This window comes from Tricharina praecox, assembly GCF_024521635.1.
Source record: "Tricharina praecox strain CBS 144465 chromosome Unknown BZA05scaffold_11, whole genome shotgun sequence".
NCBI lineage: Eukaryota > Fungi > Ascomycota > Pezizomycetes > Pezizales > Pyronemataceae > Tricharina > Tricharina praecox.
Genome location: NW_026250413.1, coordinates 1,020,101 through 1,043,099, shown reverse-complemented (window position 1 = coordinate 1,043,099; position 22,999 = coordinate 1,020,101). Strand labels below are relative to the sequence as shown.

At 54.3% G+C, this 22,999-nt stretch overlaps 5 protein-coding genes across 5 annotated transcripts; 2 read left to right on the top strand and 3 right to left on the bottom strand.

Moving 5' to 3' along the window:
* Positions 1 to 3,661: 3,661 nt before the first annotated feature.
* On the bottom strand, positions 3,662 to 4,540 carry BZA05DRAFT_397673 (cyclin-domain-containing protein). The gene is made up of 2 exons (XM_051483642.1): positions 4,172 to 4,540; positions 3,662 to 4,078 (listed from the first exon to the last, which is right to left on the bottom strand). The coding sequence occupies exons 1-2, from the start codon at positions 4,243 to 4,245 to the stop codon at positions 3,685 to 3,687; spliced, it is 468 nt and encodes a 155-aa protein (XP_051339849.1). The 5' UTR covers positions 4,246 to 4,540; the 3' UTR covers positions 3,662 to 3,684.
* Positions 4,541 to 5,278: 738 nt separating this feature from the next.
* BZA05DRAFT_42635 (VTC domain-containing protein) lies at positions 5,279 to 8,176 on the bottom strand. Its single transcript, XM_051486006.1, has 3 exons — positions 7,493 to 8,176; positions 5,635 to 7,429; positions 5,279 to 5,552 (listed from the first exon to the last, which is right to left on the bottom strand). The coding sequence occupies exons 1-3, from the start codon at positions 8,062 to 8,064 to the stop codon at positions 5,445 to 5,447; spliced, it is 2,475 nt and encodes an 824-aa protein (XP_051339848.1). The 5' UTR covers positions 8,065 to 8,176; the 3' UTR covers positions 5,279 to 5,444.
* A 4,426-nt stretch (positions 8,177 to 12,602) lies between these two features.
* Positions 12,603 to 13,552, top strand: BZA05DRAFT_42517 (uncharacterized protein). Its single transcript, XM_051485951.1, has 2 exons — positions 12,603 to 13,001; positions 13,207 to 13,552. The coding sequence occupies exons 1-2, from the start codon at positions 12,691 to 12,693 to the stop codon at positions 13,373 to 13,375; spliced, it is 480 nt and encodes a 159-aa protein (XP_051339847.1). The 5' UTR covers positions 12,603 to 12,690; the 3' UTR covers positions 13,376 to 13,552.
* A 593-nt stretch (positions 13,553 to 14,145) lies between these two features.
* Positions 14,146 to 18,960, top strand: BZA05DRAFT_42512 (uncharacterized protein). Its single transcript, XM_051485945.1, has 7 exons — positions 14,146 to 14,299; positions 14,371 to 14,525; positions 14,583 to 14,706; positions 14,761 to 14,976; positions 15,028 to 15,753; positions 15,804 to 18,616; positions 18,681 to 18,960. Exons 1-7 carry the CDS (start codon positions 14,263 to 14,265, stop codon positions 18,708 to 18,710), a joined length of 4,101 nt encoding a protein of 1,366 aa, XP_051339846.1. The 5' UTR covers positions 14,146 to 14,262; the 3' UTR covers positions 18,711 to 18,960.
* A 619-nt stretch (positions 18,961 to 19,579) lies between these two features.
* BZA05DRAFT_473893 (DNA repair protein endonuclease SAE2/CtIP C-terminus-domain-containing protein) lies at positions 19,580 to 22,607 on the bottom strand. The gene is made up of 2 exons (XM_051488090.1): positions 22,016 to 22,607; positions 19,580 to 21,963 (listed from the first exon to the last, which is right to left on the bottom strand). Exons 1-2 carry the CDS (start codon positions 22,315 to 22,317, stop codon positions 19,824 to 19,826), a joined length of 2,442 nt encoding a protein of 813 aa, XP_051339845.1. The 5' UTR covers positions 22,318 to 22,607; the 3' UTR covers positions 19,580 to 19,823.
* Positions 22,608 to 22,999: the final 392 nt, after the last annotated feature.

Genomic DNA, 22,999 nt, shown 5'->3' with positions numbered 1-22,999 from the left:
ATTTACTTTGTCAGAGCACGCAGGGGGTGGGCCGTGCGAGGGGGGCTAACCGGGAGTGGCAGCACCGCCAAAGAGGAAAGCCTTGGCGGGGGCGGACGACTCAGCGAGGGCGGGCCAACCAGGGAAGACGATTGCCCGATCGGGGGGGGCAGGGCGGCGAGTGCTGGGGGGAGCTCCGAATTTGTCATTCGAATATCCGAATTGCGGGCGGCGAGGAAAAGGGTCTCCATCTCATCCGAGCACATCTCCATCGTCGACGTCTAACGCAAAGCGCGCATTCTGCCACCTGATGCAGACAAGCAGGCCCGCCAGGCCCACCAGGCATGCATATATCTGCACAGACCATCACCCAAAGCGTTGCCGGGACGAAGAAAGGGAGGAACGATAAGAAGCGGCAGGCCAGCACGATCGAGAAGCCCCTTTGCAGCTCTGGCGGAGGGATGGAAGGAAGGCCATCGGGTCAAAGAAGCGAACCCATGACACCACCAGCACCACATATCCCCTATGTAAAGGCGGGAATCGAACGAATCGAGTCCGATCGATATCACGAGCCAGCTGGGTCGTTGGCTGCGACGAGCCACACAGATATTGGGCATATATTCGCCTTATGTTTTACGAGGGCCTCCAACCAAATACAGGCCAACGAATACGGACGGAGAGAACGCACCCGCTTTGGCGGCTCGACCCCAACCCGAAACGGTACACAGGTTCCGGCAGCTTGAAAGGCAACCCCCCGTCCGGTAAAGCTCAGTGGTCAGATAAAACAGTGGCCAATTGCGATCGGATATTTACTGGGGAGTTGGCAAGTGTGGTCGTTATTGTTGGTAAGCTTCCGCGCTATCTCCCCCACACTAAACCCCCGGACCCTCCCCGACTGAGTGCCCGCTCCACGAGGCGTGACTCGGAGCGGAAAATCGCGAAATGCATCCAGATCACCAATGGCTGGATACCGGCTTCGGGATGGCAGGGCGAGTGGCTTCGTGCATTTGGTCCACTATTTCGGGTTTTGCGCGGGTATTGGACGGGTAGCCCCTGTGATCGCGCGTTTATTGCGCTTAGAGTCGGCTTCCGCGCTTGGAATACTGGAGTTTGTCTGTACTCATCGTATAAACCTTCATATGTCCTGTCGCTCGTTGAGCCTAGAGCCAAATGACGGAGCCGAGTTCCAAGTGTCTATGGAAGCAAACAAAGTAATTAAAACCAACATCACCAGGTTTTCCAGTGGCAATCGAACTACTCGTTGCTCGGTGCTCGTTCCTCATCAACACGAATCTGATAAAACCACTACTAGGTGCACTCAACTACCTAGCAATAGCTTCACTGTCGTGTAAGAAAACCCAGTGCAGACAATTACCGCCAGAAAGCTCTACCTATCGAGTAGCTACCAGCGCACGCCGCTCAGAGGTGGAGCCTCAATGTCTCCACCGCCTCCGCTTCAAACCCGTTCCTCCCCAGGTTCTGCTCTACCGACATCTAAACACATATACCGCCACCCAAGTACCAGCGCAGGTCAAACCCCGAACCTTCCAGCATCCCACATCCCACATCCGATCCCGTCACCGTTTCACGGCAGCCATCCACCCCCCCTCATTCCACTCACTCCCAACAAGTTACAGCCCAGTTCAGCTCGTGACGTTTAAGTGGGCTCTAGACCTGGCCCAACCATCCGCGTGAGTCATTCTCGCCACCCGTGTTTTTAGGGTCGCGGGCGATTCCAGCAGGTTCTGGAGTCTTCCGTCGAAAGCGTCGAAACGAGTGATCCGGCGTGTCGTTGCGTGATGTGTTGATGGGGGTCACGCCACTAAGACTCAAGACTCACGTGCACGACGGCGATGAATGTGGAGTACTGAGGTCCGGGTCGGTGCGATGACTCTTCGCCGCTTGGCTAGGTATGTATGCGAGCGAGCTTCGGTGCTCCGCTATGGTACACGGGCTCCCGCCTAGTATCGGTACTCCACGTGCATACGGTTCGTTGCAGTGGATATTGTGACGATGCTACTTCTAACCTCGAATACCTAAACACCCGCAGGGTAGTCTTGGTTATCCTGAGGGCAAAACGTCGCTGTCTCGAAGACGCAATCCATTAATACGAGTGACCATCCATGCCTGCTTCTCCAAGCATCACGAATAATCACCTCGCTACAGTGCTACTGTACGCCACCACCCTTCCAAGGCCGGTTCCAAGACCGGTTCCAAGTGCTGCCCCAGATTCTGGACGGAAGAGCTAGCGGAAGAGCAAGCCGCAGATCCTGTGAGTAGAGGTGGGTAGAGGTGCGACTGGAGACGGGGAGGGGAGGGGCAAGAGCAAGGATCGCTTCAAGGACTGTGACGTCTGCGACCATTCTGTACTTAGGTACTTTCTCGCCACCACTGATGTGGGTGTTGACTTTGAGCAGCTGGGGTTACACAACTACCCCGGCTGTTCCTCCCCACAGTGCACAGTGCACACCCTCCTCCTTCATGGAATCCTCTGGTGAAGACTCCAGAGGCTGGGGACAAGGCTATTTCGTTTTCCTAGGCAGCTTTATCTATTTCCTTGGTACCCTCTACTCTACTCTACATGTATCATATCTTCGGGAATAGATTTCTTCGGGAAAGTCCACGACGGAGGGTGGAGGGTAGAAAAAGCCACATCGATTCGGGCCGCTTGATCCCGGTCGGGTTGGGCAGTGGACAGTGGACAGTGGACAGTGGACAGTGGACAGTGGGCATGGAAGCCGTGTGTACCGTATTGCCATGATCTACAGTGGATATATCGCAAGTCCAAGTCCAAGTCCAACTCCAAGAACCTAAACCCTACCATAGTACCGGCATCTACATCCTTACCGGTACGTCCTTCCCGGTCCTACATTAAGAATAACATCCTTTTGCCTTTCCCCCAGACCTTCAAATTATGATGGTACCGTAGGTTAAGCAGGCACCCCAGAGCACCTGGAGTAGGTACGGTAGCTACGGTATGTAGCACTCCAGGTCTCCAGTTCGCAAACCTCCACTCCGCTCCCCACACCAGCAGCAGCAGCACCACCGCCACCTCCCTCTCCACGACGGGAAGCCGCCTCCGTTCACACTCGCGATAGGCAGTAGATCATGGCGCTTCAAAGTTCAAGGTCAACGATCGCCATCCCACATATCCATCCTATCATACATATCCATCCTACAACCTATGGCATTGCTGGCCCCCACGTGCCGATGCTGTTCTCGGCAATGGGCCAATATATGCACTCTGTGGGGGCGGGGGCGGGGCGAGGCGGGGCGGGGTGGGACAAAGTGCCGTGGGAACTTATCGGTGGCCATAACCCGCCGCTGCCCCTCAGAGACTCCAGTGGGGATCTATTGCGCAGTGTGGATTGAACTCTGTCGGCCGGTTGTTTGGTCCGATTGATCACTCACTCACACGGGATCTAGAACACCCGATCTCGAGCCGAAGCTGTAGCTTTTGTAGTTTTGTCCAACGACACTTGAGGCCATTGCATTGAGACTCTTGTACCATCTTCCGTCCGCGCTCATCGCCCATCGGGATAAACAACTCTACCCATCTTCCGTCCGCGCTCATCGCCCATCGGGATAAACAACTCTACCCATCTTCCAATAACATAAACAAACAAAAGTATTTACTGCATTGCGCTGCCTATATTACAGTCGCTGTGCCCCCCTCCCCTCCCTCCCCTCCCCCTCCCTCTCTTACTAGCCCCCTTCGTCGTCCTCGACCCTATATCTCCCTCCCATGCGCATCACCAAGCTCCTGTAATATTCCTCCAGCACTTCCGGCTTGGGCACGATCCTCCAGCCGACTCTTACCAAAAACTCGAGCTCCAACATGTTCAGTTCCACAAGACTGATTCCTCCGACTCTAGCGTAGAAACTGTTTGTGAGAAACGTGTCGCAGAGGCCCTTGCTGGCGACTGTTGCCGCGGTGATGAGGAAGCGATGTACGGTGAGGCTGGACACGACAAAAGGCGGGTAGTGCGTGGACAGGATGTCGATGTAGTAAACCATGCTCAAGAGGATGGACTGCTGCAGGGACGCGTGAATGGAGAGGCGTTGGAGGTAGTCCGTGATGCTTATGGTCGGCGGAGCGCTATCCCACGCACAACACCCACATCAGCCACACACCCTTGCGCCACCAGCCGCAGCATGCCCCGCACACACACACACAGACAAACAAACATACCGCGAATGAAACCTAGTCAACCCGGCGCCACTGAGCGGAATCCGATCGTTGAGCCCCACCAGCTCCTGCAGCATGTCCGAGATCAAAATCACCAGGTCCGCCGACTGTGTGGTCTGGTAGAGCTTGGGGAGCACCTTGATGTTCCCGTCTTGGTGGCGGCGCCGGCGCTTGGGGGGCGAGCCGGGAGGGGATGTGGCGGTGCTTGCGACCGCGGTGGTCGGGCTGCTGCTGGCACCACAGCATGGCGAGCCGCGTTTGCGGGATTCGTCGGGAGTGCGAAAGGCGGGCGGGGCGACGGCGGTGGTAGAGGTGGAGGTGGAGGTGGGCGAGGGCTTTTTTGTGCTATTGCTGCTTTTGCTGCTTTTTGCGCTGACGCTGGGGGAGGGCGGTGAAGAAGATGATGCCATTATTTATAGGGTTCGATGGGTTTCGTGGGTTCGGTGGCGGTGGAGAGGACGTGTGTGGGGGAGACGTGACTATGTTATGGCGGACGAGACAGCTGTTCTGCGGCGTTCGCGGGTCGGCGGCGGGGTGCGGAGTGGTGGGAAGTGCCGCGAGACATATGAGGGACGGAGGGTGAAAGGGAGTCAGAGGCGCACTGTCGCAGTCGTCGTCGTCGCTGTAGGCATAGTATCATCTGCAGTCGACACGTTTTTCTGGGGTTGGTTGTGTTGCACTGGATTCTCCCTAGGTGAAGAGGGAGGCGAGAAGATGAAGAAGAAGAGAAGAGAAGAAGAGGGGAAGCCAAGGTTTAGTTAGTTTGCGCCGCAGCGCAACGCACGGCCACTCGTCTCCCGAGCTGATTGGCGAGGCGTCCGGCGGACAGGGTGCTGGATGCTAGGCCTTTTCGCAGGGCCGCGGCAAAGGCAGACCTGAACGATCGGGTAAGCCGAAAGAAGACGGAAAAAATCGATGGGGCTGGCTGCGAAGGAGAATTAGCAGGGGAGTTGGAACTTGGGAGGTGCTGCTGGAAGAAGAATGGTTGGTACATAGGACGCGAGAAAGGCGAGCTGTGCCGGCCGCTGGTGGTCCTCTGCCAGCCATGTGTGTGTGCTGGACAAACAGCCTGGATGCGCCGGTTCCACGTAGGCAGCAAGCGGAAAGCATCACCAAAGCCCAATTGCTTCATCGCGATCATCATCGCCATCACAATGGGCCAGTTCAATTTCAAATGCCACCGCACATCCTCGGATACAATACACTGTCCGCCATGTGTCGTGCCAACCCCATTCCCACCACCTGCTAAAACTAATTCGTCGTCCTCAAAAACACTTCACAACTCCTGTCCCATCATCATCATCAAGTCATCGTCCATGCCATACCCAATCGTTTCATTCCCATGAACATCGCCGCCACGAGATTTCCTCGCAACCGCTTGGTACTATTTACCCATCAGTCAGTGAGTGTCCGCATGCAAGAAAAAAAAAGGAACGGAAAAAATCCCCGAAAAGACATGGACATACCTTGAAGACGAAATTGGCGACCAGCGCAACCGCAAGCGCAATGCACACAACCACGGGTCCAAAAACACTATCGAAATCCCTCCCGCTCCGTTGGCGAATCAACGTGCTCCTCCACATGTACATGGCCCACCCCCACACACCAGCAAAGAGCGCGATGGCCGTGTAGGCCATGGAGATGTACTTCGCCGTGGTGTTGTCCGCTTCTGCGGCGTTGGAGAGCGCAACACTGAGCGACGCGAGCAGGACAACAATGTGCATCCACTTGATGAACGTGCGTTGGTTCGCCAACCATACCTTGGCCTCCACCTTGACCTCGCCGGAATACATGAGCAATTGCTGCGGCTTGTGCACGCCAGCGGGCAGGACCACGTCTCGGCGGCCAGAGTGCGCGCGACCGTACCGGGATGACGAGAACGAGGGGAACAGTTGACGCAGGCCATCGAGCGTGGTGGTCGAATCGCGAGGCGCTTCCTCCTCGTCTTCTTCATCCGAGTCCTCGTTATCGTCGTGGTCCTCTTCGTCCTCTTCGGCCACCTCGACTACATCCTCACTGGGCAACATCCTGGTATCGTAAGAACCCTGAGGAGCCGTCTTGGGGAATCTATCGGGTGTCCCCGAAGCCTGGGGCGGAGTGGCTTTGTAACTGTGGCCGCCAGCCGGAGGCGTCGCACCTCTGCCACCGAAGTCGCGCACAGTGGTACGGAAACTGCCAACGGCAGTCTCGGCCTCAATCTGCTTTTTCTTGCGCTCCTGCTCGGCATCCCAGGCCTTTCGGGGGTCCTTCCGGATATCCTCCTCCATCTCTCCGAGCCAGAACGGAAAACTGTTGACGTAGTCATCGAACAGGACAGCAACTCCATGCAAAAACTTCGAGAACCTAGGTGCCGCGTGGACAAGATGCGAAGAAATGAGTTCCTGCACCCACTCGTTCGTGCGCTTGTGCAATTCGCTCTCGCGCAGCTTGATCTCGAGCAGGGCGTATCCGAATCGCGATATTTCGCCCGTTCTAAGGCTCGAGAATGGGTAGTCCATCCTTGCCTCGTCGATGTCGCGACGGTGCCAGTTGTCCGGTTCCCTGCACGGCCGATTGCTGTCCAGGGCATCCTCGCGAATCAACGCCAGCTCCGTGTCAAGACTGACTCTGATGCGATCGTCGCCGGGGATCTGAAACGCTGTGCGCGTGTATGATGCTCTGAGCACGGGCTGCAGATCGTAGTCCTGGATCTGGTTCTGGATGCTGCAGACCAGACTGCGGTACTTCTCTGCCTCTTCGTCGGCATTTCGGTCCTTGAGCTTCTGCACCTTCTTCTCGAGCGAGTATTCGCCCTTAAGGAAGTCATTGACATACTTCTCCTTGAGCGCGATCCTCTCCTCGATGGCACCCTCGGAGTCATCGGCACCATTGCGGATAGTCTTTCGCTCCAAGAAGATCTCCGACGCCTCGGCGAGCTGTCCGTACCACCGCAAACGCAGCGAAGAAGCATCGTTAGTCTTCAACACCTTATCGGTGTACAGCTGGAACCTGGGATTATCGAAGTAGAGCGACGTAATGGTCGGGTCCTTGCCATTGGTTTCCAGTTCCTTCGAGCGCTGCGGATTGTACACCAGCACTGGCAGCCGCCGCAGGATGAAGGTCTTGACTTCGATGATGTTGTCGGGGTGCACCCAGAATTTGAGCGACGTATACTTCTTGTTGTTGGGATTATTCCCCGGATGCGGCGATGAATTCTGCTCGAAGCCCTCGACTTGCTCCTCGTTGAGCGAGCGCCGGACGAAATCATACATGGTCGATAGCCTGTTCACTTATCAGCCCCACAATTCATCCCAATCCACCCCCCTCAATCCACACGGAACACACCTGTAGAGCAGGGGACTGTAATCCTCCTTATTGAATTCCAGATGGCTCAGCCGCACCTGCAACAACGGCTTCACCTTCGGATCCCCAGCCTTGCCCTTCCCTTTCGCGCCGGATCCCGCGCCTCTCGATCTCCGATCATGCTTCTTCGCGGCCTTCAAAAACCCCGTGAAATTAATTCTCGAGAACCTCTCCAGCTCATTGATATCTTTCGTGATGCCATCCAGCTCCTTAAGACTGATCTCGAGGGCCTCCTTTCTTCTCTCCTCACCGTCGCCGCCTCCCACGAACTTCTCGAGGCGCTGCTCACACCTCGCCGTGCGCTCATTAAGCGCGGTATTCATTTCCCGCTGGAACCGGTGCACCTTCTCGAGCTGCACATTGATCAGCTCGTCGACGAAGCGCGACTCGTCCTCGTCGGTCCACTCGCGCTCGTCGCCCCCGACGCCGCCGGAGCCCGCCGACTCGTCGCTGTCCGAGACTTCGCGCAAAAGCTGCTTGAGCTTGCTGTAGTCTATGTAGTGGTCGCGCCACGGCGGGTACACGGACGACTGCAGGGTTTTGCCGAAACGCATTTTGGAGGGTCGCTATCTTCCTGTCTTCTCCGTGTGTCTGTGTGTGTGTGTATCTGCTCGTTGGTCGTAACTCGTGAGGAATTGGGGAGGAGGCGGGAGGTGGGAGGGTGGAGGAGTTCTTTTTTTCGCGGCCGTGGATGCAAGTATTGGGGTGGCTGGTGTTGTGGATTAACTAGATATTGGGCTGGGAGGGATGACGATATGGTTGGGACGGGACGGTCTTGATGGATGGATGCGATACGAAAAATCTCGGCAAATCACAGTTCACCCGGCGTGGATGCACGTGGACAGTGGGATCGTCCGCCTATAAGGTAGGATGTGCTCGAAGTGGACTTGTGTTGCCGCAGATATGTAGCGACTGGATAGGTAAGGCTGGACTTGGACTGGACGTTCGTGAAAGCATAAAAGTACGGACACTCACGGCCGGCTATGTACCTAATGTGCTCTATGTACGCACTCGTTTGTATGCACTCGTCTGTATGCAAAGTCCCGCTTGCAATTGGGCCTAAGACCGGGACAACGCTGGTGAATCGTGATAGATAACCCTACCTGCCACATATAGAATAACCACTCCTTTTACCTTATGTCTGAAATCCCACTTAAAGATCATAGACTATTAGAGACACAGGTTCCCTCGCAGCGCGGACGTTCCGCAGAGCAAAGACGGCCTTGTTGATTGTCCCTGCCAAGCCGCCTTTTTCAACCGCCTCCCATCTGAGGAGAATTTGTAGTTCAACACCATGATCAAGTGAGACCTCCAGAGCTCAACGGTTAGATATGCTGCTGTGCACCCCAATATTCTTGACTTGATTCGGTGACCAGGAGATAGTTTTGTCAACATAGCCGGTCTGTTGGTGGGGAATGCGGCCCGAGTCCATACTTTCGACTTTGTACTCAAACTTGCTCTGGACGAATATTGGTATCGTATCGGCATCAAAAACACGTACCTACCGTACATACTTTGACCGTGTCATAGTACCACGTCACTACCGTTTTCGCAAAGAGAGGGTAGTACCACCACATTGTCTACTGTACCTTCCATAGAATATCTACCGCAGTCATTCACCTCATCCATCAAAGAAATTCCTCCCCTCTTCACCACCACTCTCCACGACCCTGTCTGGCTGGAGATATCGCATTGTCTACGAGCTGCAATGTAGCCTTTCCGAAAAGACCTCGGAGAGCAGGAGGACAGTGGCCTTCTGTTTGGCGATTCCTTGCCTTCCTCCAATCACATCCATGTTTCTACGACGTATGCAGCGAGACTGGTCCGGTAGTTAAGCTGCTATCCAGCTGTAAAAGCACCATTGGGATTATCATGGTGACAGCTAACGCTGTGGTAGATATGATAGTTCTGATCACCGATCCGGGGCCGCCAAAGGGGGACGTGGGTCGACGGTAGACGTCCGAGCAAAGGAGAGCAGGCGGTTCCGTAATCGAATTCGGCAGGATCCTCAACGTACAAGATTAGGCGTGTACATCGTTTTGCTGATACATCTCCCGGAGGCTGCGAACGGTTGCAGTGTCACTGCAAGTAAAAGTTTCCATATCCCGCCTCCAAGGTGCCGGCCGCTATCGGTTACATTGCAAAATCCCACGAAGAAGACTTGGATTGGAGCTTCTCCCCAATCAACATCGCCAACGCTTACATACTCCGATCTTTCCAGGACCCTCGGCCGGGCCCGACTAGAAGCGGGCCGTCAATGAAACACCACCACCGCGCCGCGCCGCTCCCCCGACAGACGGAAGCGGGATCTAGTAACTTTCTCGGGTTACGCCTCAGCGGCCGCTCTCGGATGAACAGAGCCGAGCCGAGCGACGCATCCTTGGATCAGCACTGCGCCAGCTGCCAGCCCCAGGCGTGCTGTCTGTGATCACTCCCGGAGGTTCCAGCGGTACATGGAGTACTGGGGACTGGGGACTGGGGGTGGACCCTTCTTCATGGTGTTGGTCTTGGCCGACTAGCTGCATCCGATAGCCTCAGATAGGTAGCTCGAGAGGAATTATTCGCTAGAGGAGGAGATAGTCGCACTAGAAATAGTTTCCAAGTTCCGGCCGGAACGATACAGAGCCGGTGATCGAGAGTCTGACGAGTCCGTGCGGGTTGGGGACGTCGTTAGGGAATACGGCAGCATTGGATACTTCCTCTCAACTACCTAGAATTCGTCTGATTCCTGCGATGGATCAGAGGAAAGTGGAGAGCGGATGGCCAGCAAGATGATGCTGAAATTATTGAAGATGGCAAAGATACGGTTTCTGGGAAATGTAACCTAGGTATCCCGCCCAAATACCGTAGCAATAGAGCAGAGAGAATGGAGTGTTCAGATTGTATGTATGCCGTGGTATCATAGCGGTTTAGTTATTCCTTGGGCGAAATGACTCCGCAGAGAAGACTGGTTCAAGGCATATGTATTCGTGCAAGGTGGATACCCATCTAAGTTCAAATGTTGGGAGGTTTTCTACAGTCCAGCGCTGGCTGGCTGGGCACACCTCAATTGTATTGGCTGCTTCAATTGCCCTCCTTCTCTGGCCGCTTTACATCAGGATTTTGGTGTTTCTTAGGTCTACTATACACAAATAAGCACTCTGCCCACCAATATTCACAGTTGATAACTCGCATCGGCGACTAGCGACTCAAGCTCGGATACCTAAATCCAACCCAACACAGCCCATTATAGCTCTTGCGTCGCAATAAATGACGGTCCTCCACTTACGTGACTAGCAGAATCAAAATGTTTATTCACCACGGCTCACTGTCAAAGCAGAGGACTCCTACCTACCCTAGACTGCTGTTGTGCAAGCTCTACAAGCATCTCATACGGCGTATCATCGTCCAGGACCGTCTCCTCGATCTCGTCATGGTCCGGACCCTCGGAATGAGCCCCCCCCGTAATGGAGCGAAGTCTCCTAACGGCCATGCTGCTTCCAAGGTCAGGATTGTAAATTCTGACGAAAGCGGGATAAGTACCTAGAGCATGAAACTTGGAACATCTGAAGTTGAGACGATTTAGTTGGGGTGAGATTTGACAGACCGAGGGGTAAAGCGAGTGGGACTCGGAGTATCCCTCCACTTCTTTGTACTCCATGTTGCCGGTAGGTACTAACTACCTATATGGAAGCAGTCCGTCTTAGTTGTACATCCAGCCAGCATAGAGTAAATTAGAAGATTCTATCCTCATAGGTATTTGATTATCTGGCGGTTTGAACTTTGAGTTTGGAGGTTGGAGGTTGGAACCAGGCCGACTGCACTGTCGTCATCCATCAATGATCAATCGCAGCATGTAGCAGCCTACAATCTTCAGGCCAGTTCCCGTCTCTCCCTGCTCGAAGGTTAAGCCGAATCGTGTATAATTCTGGAATTCTGTAGACGGCCTGAGACACTTAATCATTGATTGCATGCGACCCAGCTAGATCAAAGCAATATACACAAACTCCGTTTCCATGCCCACTGTCCACTGTTCAACTCAACTTTCGTCAAGCAGCCCGATGTGGCTTCCTCGGCCCTCCACCCTGGCCTGTTCCAGCGATACAAGTAGATTAGAGCGCACAAAGGAAATAACACTAGGAAAAAGTAAATTCCGCTCCCTACTCCGCCTCACCCCCTGCCTCTCCGTCAGGAGATACCATGAAGGAGGGTGTGGAGAGGGAACAGCGGCAGGAACAGCGGGAGGAACAGCGGGAGTGATCTCGGTTGCTACTTTCGGATTATTTTTTCGGGCTGACAGAAACTCGAGTGATATGCTATGGATGAATGGTATGACGCGTTCGTAACTCTTCGAGTTGATGTTCCTGAAGCCTCCCTGACCGAAACCCCCAGGGTATTATTAGAGCGCTCGAGTGCAAAAGGCTCCGGGTAATTGCTTTGATAGGTGCTATCGAGGGATTGATCGACAGAGTCAAACCTCAAATTTTACTCGACGGCTTTGAATCTTCCGAGATATGTACAAAGACCCCGAGGCACAAACTGCAACAATCGGTCAGATTGTCTAGTGGTATCGGCAAGTGGATCCTGGGCTCTCTCGTCCTGAAGATTCCTTCTGAGTGTAGGCATCTTGGAGAGAGATTCCGGGCCATAAATCCATATCAAACTGCCTTCCTTCGAATGGGTTGATCAGCAGATATTCCCGACCCTTCCGTTGATAGTAGGCTTACTTGTGGAGAAGGTTAGATCTTTCCATGCCGGTCTACCTATTGCACATAGGGAGTCTCAAGGGGAAGCGGAAGGGAAATATAAACCCCACCCCCACCCGCCTTACAGCCCTCTCTTCCTCCTTACACCTCTCAGAAGTCCACATTCTACAACACACATCCTACAATCCTACTCCCATCGCCCAGCATGAGATATTACACGAATGCGGAATTCCTCCTTGTGTACCTCTTCTCTCTCATGAAGGTCCTTACCCCCAAATCTCCTCCTATCGACTACCTATGATAACTCGTCCAGATTGAATTCTCCCTCTCCTCCCTCCCCACCTCCCTTGCCGGTAGCGAAGATTTGGTACCGCTCGTGGAATTCGCGCTCGCCTACGTGGGCTCGGATAGGCCAACGGTGGACTGGAGGTTTATTGCTGCGGGTATGCACTGTTCGAATAATGCAGCGTGAGTTTCCCTGTGAAGATGAGGTAGATGGGGATGCTAATAGCGAATGTGAATAGGTGTAAGAGATTGAAAAGGATGTTGGATAGAGGAGCGCTGTTAGTGAAGGAGGAGGGTAAAAAGGGAAAGAAGGGAGCGGCCAAGCTCGACACGCTGTCATCGAAGAAGAAGGAGAAGGTGACGAAGGTGAAGGGGCCGGGTCCAAAGAGTAAGAAGAGGAAGATTCAGTCTCTGGAGAGCTCGGACTCGGACTCGGACAGTGAGAAAGAGGGAGAGAAGGCTGTGAGATGGATTAAGAAGAAGGGTAGAACTGCGGTTGAGGAAGAGGAAGAGGAAGAGGAAGAGGAAGAGGAAGAGGAAGAGGAAGAGGAAGAGGAAGAGGAAGAGGAAGATGAAGATGAGGGGGAGGTTGCGATGCGGATTAAGAAGAAGGGTAGAACTGCGGTTGAGGAAGAGGAAGAGGAAGAGCCCGAGGAAGATCCCGAGGAAGAGGAAGAGGAAGAGGAAGAGGAAGAGCCCGAGGAAGAGGAAGAGGATGAGTATTAGGATGAGTATAAGGAGAAGGATGGTGAGGAGAAGGATATCTTCGACGATTAGGTCCGGTCCTTGGGATGCTTTCCGAGGCGTGAGATTGGTTGGCTCCTCGATATTCTGGACTTCATCGGGGTTGGTTAGTTATTGCCTGTACGTTACAGTTAATTACTTACTTACTTAAATATCCTTATTGTTAAACACATGGTTATCTTCATGGGCCATATCTCTTCGGGAATCGTGACGAAAGTTGAAGTTGAGGTTGAATCGAGCTTCGCATGTAACTTACGTACCTAGCATGCCCGTCCAGCCGTGCACTGCACCCACTCCCATCCACGCAGTGTAATCTACCTACTTAGCTGCATGCTCACCTGAACCAAAGAAGTCTGCAGATATTGGCTGCGGGGCAGCTTGTGCATCGTCTAGTTAGAGTCGAACTACGACAACCCCGCTTCCCTCTCTGCTTGGTGGTTATTTCTAGGAGGACAAACAAGGAATGCTGAGCTGAGGGGTTTCGGGATTTCTGAGAGCAAATCGATGGCGATGATGCGATGGATCGATATCATTCTTCTTTCCTGGGTGGAGGATGTGATCGGGATGTTCGTATTTCGATGTGGGGAACACAAACTGTGGAGGCCGTCAGTACTAGGTATACCGTACTGTGCTCGTACTCCGTGGACGGACGAAACTGTTCCCAGCCAGCCGGGATCGCAACCTGCCCAAACACCCCCCATCCCATTCAGCCCACTAACCGCTCCGGATAACTACCCTAACTATCATCACCACTGTCATCGTTCACAACAGCGACGGAGCCCCCCTTCTTCGCACCAACCATAGAAAGCACTCTATTACTCCACCAACCCTCCAACCCTCCACCATACGGAGCTTTGACCAGCCATACACACTGTCATTGTTGTTTACCGTCGTTTCGGCAACGAGCGTGCAAAGACACTCACCTCAGCCCTTCTGAACGCCGGATCGGACGGACTCCATCCATACCTACTATTCCCCCGATAACTGCCTCCCTCGATCGACCGGGCGCGCTCAGAACCTCCACTATCACCACCCATCATGAGTGACACACGAGGGGAGACCTTAACGGAGGCCGGTACGAACTAATCCAGACCCTCCTTCACTCCCTCCCGCGAAGCTAACGTGTTGAACTCTGTCGTCATTTAGGAGGCCACCACAACATCGTCCTAACGCCTGACGAGAAGAAAGTCTTCGGGCAACTGTTCCAAGCAGCCGATAACGAGAACCTCGGTGTCGTCACGGGAGAACTCGCGGTTAAGTTCTTTGAGAAGTCTGGACTGGGTCCGCGCATTCTGGGAGAGGTAAGATGCGCGTTCGTGAGCTATGAGGGTCGCGACTGACACGTCCTCCGTGTGTAGATCTGGGGAATCGCGGATACAGAGAACCGAGGACTGCTCACGAAGGTCGGCTTCAGCGTCGCGCTGCGATTGATTGGGCAGGCCCAGAATGGACAGCACCCTCGGCCTGAGTTGGCTCAGCAACGTATTTACACTAGAGTTCTGCTTGCTTCATAAAGGGATATTGATTATGGTGTAGCTGGCCCATTACCGCATTTCGAGGGCGTCACAGTCGTCTACCCGTCGCTCCCTACCGCATCCCCTCCTCCTCCTGCTCCGGCGCCCGTCATTCCGCCTCCGCCTCCTGGTCCTCCACCCGGTGGCATGATTCGCGTGCCGAATCTAATGCCCCAGGATGTGGATAAGTTTACGATACTGTTCGAGAAGTCTGGGGCGGTTGATGGGCTCCTGCAGGGTACGTACGTCATGTCAGATATGGAGTGCTTTGGGTATTGATCTTTGGTAGGCAACATTGCTCGCGACATCTTCCAGCGCTCGAGACTGCCAACCCCGACACTCATTCAGATCTGGAACCTTGCCGACCAGAAGGGCCGCGGAGCGCTAGGCTGTGCTGAGTTCGTTGTGGCGATGCATCTCATCACTTGTTGCAAGAGCGGCCAACTGCCTGCTCTCCCGCAGATCCTCCCCCCGGGCCTGTATGACGCGGCCGCCGGCCGACCTCCGACACGCAGCGGCCCGGATCGAAGAGCTCCCGGCCGGGCGATGCCTCCTATTCCGCCGATTCCGAAGCAGTTCAGTGGTCCCCAGGCCCAGCGCGCACAGTCGCCTCTGTCTCGTAACTTCACGCCGCCTGTTCCTCAGAACGCAAATGCTATTCAGCGCGATCTTACGGGAGGTGGAGTGGCAGGCGGGGCTTGGGCTGTTACACCGGCAGATAAGCAACGGTTCGATGCGGTGTTCTTGACTGTCGACAAGGCTGGCAGGGGAGTCATCACTGGTGATGAGGCTGTGCCCTTCTTCAGCAACTCCAACCTCCCCGAAGATGTTCTCGCCCAAATTTGGGATCTGGCCGATATCCACAAGGCGGGCCAGCTCAACCGTGACGAGTTCGCGATTGCCATGTACCTTATTGTACAGCAGCGAAGTAATCCGGGAATGCCACTCCCGGAGACTCTGCCTCTCAACCTGATCCCCCCCCATGTGCGTCAGCAGCGTCAATTGACAGGCCCAGGTAATACTCCATTCATTGGCTCCGTAGCTCTGCTGACACGCGTCTCGTAGCTGGCCCCGTGGTGCAGCCACCAAGCCCCTTTGACCCGCCTCTGCCGCAGCAACCCCCTCCACCGAAGTCGGCGGCAGACGATCTTTTCGGATTGGACCACTTTACTTCGGGCGGTGCACAGTCGCAAGCCGGCCCTGGACCCACTCCCTCTGCCGGTCCGTTCGACAATGATACCTGGGGAGCATCCACGGCCCAGGACGTGTCACCGCCGATTTCCGGAGCTCATTCGCCAGTTCCTAACCAACTTCCCAGCTTCCTTAGCAGGCCAACACCTACGTTTGTGCCGCAATCGAGCTTTGGACAGTCTATCCTGCCATCCAATACTGGTGGATCCAACCACTCTGCTGCGAGCCGAGGGTTCTCTCAGCAACAGAAGGGTCCAGATATGGATGACTTGCTGGGTGATGCTGATCCGGAAGTGGGCAGAAAAGTAACCAACGAAACCATGGAGCTGGCCAATCTTTCCAACCAAATTGGCAGTCTGACCAGGCAGACGCAAGAGCTGAATATCAAACGTGTTTCTGCAGAGTCCGATCTATCGTCACTTACCACGCAGAAGCAGAACATTGAAGCCCAGTTGGCGCAGCTTCGTGCCGCTTATGAGAAGGAGGCTGCCCAGGTCATGCAAGTGGAGGAGCAGCTTGCGATTTCCCGACGAGATACCGCTACGGCGACCCAGGATTACCACAAGATGGATGCAGAGCTCACCCAGTTGCAGTACAAAAAGCAGGAGCTTTTGTCTCAGCTGGAAGGGGACAGGAGGGAGAACGAGAACCTTAAGGAGAGGATGAACTCTGTCAACACGGAAACTCGGTCGCTAAAGGAGGAACTCGAGCGATTGCAATTGCAGGCGCGCCGGGAGAGGGGCTTGGTGGCTATCAACCGCAAGCAGGTGGAGAAGAGTGAGCAGGAACGTGACAAGCTCAAGAGTGGAATCGAAGAGGCACAGAGACCCCGTGCTGCCAGTCCGCCGCCTCCAGGTAGCCCTACCCTCTCCACAGGAAGCATCGGTGGCAGCCACAACCCCTTCCATGCTGCGGCCCGTAAGTCGCCTCCGCCTATCTCGGAGAGTGGATTCTCGGCTTCGCCATTTGCTCCTCCCAGACACTCGATGGATGATGTGTTTGGACCCGCGTTTTCCTCCACACCGCCACCCGGCCACGGCTTCCCAAGGCCTCCAGCTGATTCCAGCACCTACACTCTTTCCGGAACTGAGAGTGCCCATGGGGGCAGGTCGACGCCTACTACCTCGGCACCTCCATCGTCCTACCACGGTTCGCCGCCGCCGTCCGAGGCTCCCTCGCTCGCTGTCGGATCGCAGATGACATCCTCTTTCCTACCCCTGCCTATTAACCGTGCAGATTCCACGACGTCATCCGTGGCGGTTAATGCTTCTGCCAGTATTCGGGACACCGACTTCTCTCGTCCTGACACTCCTACCGGCGTGTTTGGACCCACCGCTAGTGTCGAAACCCCTGGACGGACCGCGCGGGAAGACAGGAGTGGCAGTTTCAGCGTGAAGAGTGATGCTGGTACCGAAGCATCGGGACGGCCCGCTTTCTCGCCTTTCGATCGTCGCAATGACTCTCCATTCGCCGGCGTTGAGCGGAACATCACTGGAACGACATCAGGTGGTGACGAGAACAAGCCCAGATTGGAGAAGATGGATTCGTTCAGCTTTAACAGCAACGTCCCTGGAGCATTCCCTATGGGAGAGAGCAGCACACCCATCAAGGCCACGCCGACTGGTGAAAGCACGATGAGCAACTTGAGCAGAGGCAGTAATTTCAGTCGCGCCGCTGCTTTCGGTGGCGATCCATTCAGCATCGGTAAGAATGAGGCTGCGAGCGCATCCAGCAAGGATTTCGATGAGGCGTTCAACAAGTTTACGGCAGTGGAGCATCATACCGGTGGCTCTGGAAGCGTTAGTGCCTCCAAGTTTCATGACGAGTTCCCTCCTATCAAAGAAGTGCGGCCGGATAGCGATAGTGACAGTGATGTTGGCTTTGATGACAACTTCACCACAGCCAGCCCTCAGGCAAAGTTGGAATCGGCCACTCCTACTAATGCCAACCAGGGTTTGAACTTTGATCCCGCTGCCACAGATGCCACCTCAGGCGCACCGCCGTCTGCCTCGGCCCAGCAATCGCCTCCAGCATACAGCGGTGAGAAGCCATACGAATTTGGCGGTCTCCTCCCATCTCGCACCGACCCTATGAAGCACGATGCACCCACACCTGGCGGCAGCACTAACGCCGTCGTCTTCCCTTCTACTCCTACGGCAGCTAAGGACGAGTTCGACGATGATGCGTTTGGCGATCTCGCCGAGGCTAAAGAGGCAGACGAGAAGAGTGCAGACATTGATTTCGTTAATCCCTCTGGCTTTGGTGGCGACTTTAACTTCGGCGAGCCCAGCGCGGAGAACACGGCGGACGATGGCTTTGAATTCAACTACAACACCGACGGCACTCAGCAGCAAGGTCAGGCTCAAGGCGACGCGAACAAACAACCAGCGGCCAGTCCTCAAGACTGGGACGCCATCTTCGCCAACTGTGTCGTGCCCTCGTCGTCGGCCCAGCAACAGCCATTGAAGGAGAATGTTGTGCCCGTGGCAACAGCAGATCAGAGTGGTACGGACCCCGGTGAGGGCGGTGTTTCTCTATCTTTCTCCTCCTCTGATCGTCCTCCTACCACGACGACTACCATTTCGGAAGGTGAAGATGATGGGAAAGTTGAGAAGTTGACCGGAATGGGCTTTGACAGAGAGAGTTCGGTGAAAGCGCTTGAGAAGAATGGATGGGATATTGACCGAGTGAGTTATTCCGCCTCCTCCTAGTGTATACTTGTGGCAGTTTTGACGAGGGACGGGTGTGTAGGCTATCAATTCCCTCATCAACGAAGCATAGCCTGAGCAGGAGGTATTGTTAGGTCGATCGTTTTTCTTACTTTCTTGTTGCTGTTGTTGGTATTACGGTTTTGGATATGCACTTTTTTCCAATACATTTTTTCTTTTGTAAAACACACCCTCCCAGAACACCCCCATTTGGACAATTTTCATATCTCGTATCTCGTATCTCGTTTTTTCTCCGTCTGCCTGTCGATCTGGGCTTGTTGTTTCCTTTGTATTTGCGAAGGGGTCTAATATTGTATGGTGGCTCTCTAATCCTCTGCTGTTGTCAACTGATTTCTTATGTTTTTTTTGCGATGTGCTTGATTTGATCTGTTTCTGTTACTCTATTCTGCGATTGTCGAGATTGAATACCTTCGTTCGCCTTTTTTCGTAATCGTACTCGTACATATGATGCATCCTGTAGTTGGATAATGATTTGATAGCCTACTATAGAGGACTAGGACCATCTACTAGGTAGTGTGAGGTGTGAGGTGTAATGTAGGGATGTAAATTACCTACCCTTCGAGTTCATCGGGTCGACCATCGAGGCCATGACGGCCCGTTAGTACACACAGCACACAGCACACAGCACACAGCACACAGCACACAGCACACAGAACAGCCGTCGTCCGGGAGAGAGTTGCGCGGCTACTACTTCGATGGCCATATCCTTCAATTACCTAGCTCATAAATACGAGGACTATGGTTTTGCGCGGTTGTAGTTTAATATGGCTATCCCGTGGCTCATGGCCGAGTGCTGGCGAGTGCAATCCGGAGAGAGGAAAAGGAAGCTGCTGCGTTGATGGTAATTGTTCCGATCATGGAAATGGAAGTATGACCTGTGAGAGCAAGTAAATGAGGTAAAGAGTAGAACAAAGTCAATACACCACGTACAATAGTACATACATGACACCTCGTAGGTAAAGGTGTATCATCCAGAATCATCAAGTAGTTTACTTAGATACAGAGAGCAAAGTAAAGGCGAGCAAAAATGGTATGCCACCGCAAAGAATAAAAAAATCAAGTAAAGTATGCCAGTACAACAATAAGGAGTAATACGTGCAAATCAAAGACCACCACCGACGCCAAAACCCCAAAGCGAAGAATACCATCAAATGCAACCCTCTCCCTAGAACTTCCTCACAAACCGTCCCTTCGAACCCTTCATCACCTCCCTATTCCGCTGCTCCACACGCTCGCGATCCAGCTTATCCGCCTCCTCATTCCTCTTCTTGAGCGCCTGAGTATCCGGCATGTCACTATCCCAGAAGCCCGGGGGCGTATTGCGTCTGGGGAACGCCTCACGGTGGCGGCCATAGAGATCTAGGAACTCCTTCTCGCCGACGGCATCGGTATTTTCGGCGGGCTGCTCGGGGCTGCTGCTGCGCCAGCGGGGACCCGCCTTTGTGAGCAGCGGCATACCGGCGGCTTCGACGAATTTGCCGACTTCCTTGCAGCAGGTGCGCGTGCAGCCTGGGAGACACTTGCGTGCTTCGCGGTTGCGGACGACTTCGTGGTACGCATAGTCGATGCCGTCGTTCATGGCCGGGTTGATGGCGAAGTCGGCCGCGGTGGCGGGCTGCTTCCGGATGTTCTTGCTGGGGAGAGGGTCCGTGGCGGCGTCCCGCTTCTTGAGAGTGGGATTGTTGGGCGTGGTCAACATGTCCTTTCCTTCCGCTCTCAGTTTGGGGCGCCTGTTCTGGGGAGCACTGCGCGTGTTGATCGCTTCCTTACTAAGGGCGGAGAGGCTGACGGATTTGGGGGGCGGTGTAAAGAGGATGTCATCGAGGCGGACTGCGGTTTGGACGCTGGGGGTATCTCCACCGAGACCCACGGGCTTTTTTCCGTCGGCACCATCTTCTAAAACGGGGACATGAGCACCCTTGCGTGAGCGCAAAGCTCGTTTGGTAGCCTTGATGGGAGTGCGGAAAGCGGAAGCCGAGGTGGAGATGGGACCGAGACGGCCGGAAGGAGAGTCTGTTTTCTGAACTGGGATGGACACTGGCTTCTGCACTCTGGGACGCGGTGGAGGAGGCAATAATGTATCCGCTTCAGCGATCATGTTGGGTCGAATTTTGTGAGGTAAAGAGACGTCATTTTCATCACCATCGTGAGTCTCATCGCCGTTTCCGCTTCCCTCACCTTTGATGGCCTGTTTGATGATATCCGCCTTCCGCCTCTTCCTCGGCGTGATCTGCTGTTCTTGGGGCGCGAGATGTCCGACATCGTCCAGGTCCAAACTCTCCTGATCGAACAGGTGATAGCCGGGGTCGTCCTGGCTTGACAGAGGTTCACTCTTGATCACCACGGGTTTGGCCCAGCTCGCTCCCTCCTTGTTTGCTGGTACTGGCGTCTTGAAATGGGTTGGAGGGTGCATCTGTTGATCGACAATGGGTATCTTCGCTCTCGGAGTGATCTCACCTTCGTCACCGGTGTCACTCGACGTAAGGTCACTGGTTGGGTGGTCTGGATCAGTGTTCCTGTCCGGGTTGCCGGCCGGCTTCTGAGTTGACTGCGGCAATTGGGGTTGATCTTGTTCCTGAGTTTCAGGAATTGCATATGATGAAGCATCTGAATGGATTGCTTCCTCATTTGGAATATTCCTTTCGGGTTCGCCGACATCATTGGGCCCAAACTGAAAATTGACCTTCCTAGATGGCTGAAGGTTCGAGAATAGTCTGCCCGTTCTGACCAGCTCAACTGAGAGCTCGTTAGGGTTGGCAAGCGAACTACCGGGCGAGGACGCCGGAGGTCTCGGCGGCGAGCTCGTCGGGCCGGGAGTCATCAAAACGTTTTCAACTTCAGTGTTCAGTTTCCTCTCCGCCCTCGCAACCTCTTTCTTCCTGTAATTCTCAAGCCACACCTTCCATCTTGCCTTGTCCTGGTGATACTTTTCGTTGAGGATATCGTAAGCATTCTTATAACTCTTCAAGCTCCTGATCAAATCCATCTCCTTCTTCAAATTGGTGTTTTCTTGCTTCAAATCCCCGTACATCCCCATCTGCTCGTCGTGATCCTGCACCAGCTCGTGATATTTGGCAAGCAGTTCGGCGTATGCCTCGGGGTAGTCAAAGCCTAGAGGTAATGGTGGATGCCCATGGTTCGTCTGTGTACCCGAATCAATGTGTGGTACCGGGTCCATTGAAATGGCAGGCCGAAGTCGTGCGATACCGGCAGGCGAGCCAGCAGGTGGCGTCACATCTTTCGCCAGTGTCTTCAAAGGCCTCACAGGTTTACCATCCTCGTCGTTGTCGTTCGTCGATTGGACACTGCATCCCTCGCATCAACACAGCACCACCACCTTCAATTGATACAACTTACGTCCGCTTCAACCTCTCCTCTTCCGCCGAGGTCAACGCAACAACTTGATTCCTAGCATCCTGTAGCTGCTGCTTGAGCTGTGCAATCTCGAGGTCTTGCTCGCCAACCTGTATCGCCGTAGTGAGTTCATCCCTGGAAAGCTGTTCCCTGAGCTGTAGGATCTTCGTCTCCCGTTCTTCGATGACGAGTGCGAACTTTGCCGTCATCTCCTCGCTGTTCTTGATTGCTTCCTCTAGGCCCTTGAAGTGCTCGTACGCCCAGTCATTAAGGGAATTGCGACTGCGTCGCATGAACTCGTCCATTTCTGCTGCTGCTAGGGAGCTCGGAGATGGATGTCGTGACTATCAGTGGCGGCACCCGTGCATACGTCGTCGCTGGAAAGTCTGTAACCGGTATTCGAGCAAGAGCAGTGGTATGATAGAACGAGTGAGGTGTTTGCAACCGAGTTCGTCCGGAGGTGTTCGCGAAGGAGGATGCCTCTCACTCGAGCTTGGAATCGATGAATACGCGACCACAGAATCGTACTTGAGCAAGGTTACCAGTATTAACCATACCGTATCGTTGCGCGATTCGCACACGATCTTATCGGGCGTAGGTTTATCGCGATCATCTTATCTTATCAGCAATCGCTAGGTGACTAATACCGATAATCACTGGTAACATATCACATCATACCCAGTGCCCAAGCCGATCCCACCTCGGTCTTCCATCCGTTCTGGTCCTGTGCGAGACAAAAGTTTGGCGTAGTGTGTGTAACCCTAACCTTCCGCCCATCACAGATTGCCTGGGGGGAGAGCTGCTTTGCCAGCTCATCGTGCAGATGGATACAGCACTCTACAGGTATACACAAGAACAAGACGAGAGGAGATCCAGCAGCCATCGGCATCCCACCGCCCCCCCCCACAACTCCTCCACATCTCCGCATTCCCGCCAATTGGCCAGCTCCAGTCCAGTCCAACCACACATATATACCTCTCGACATGC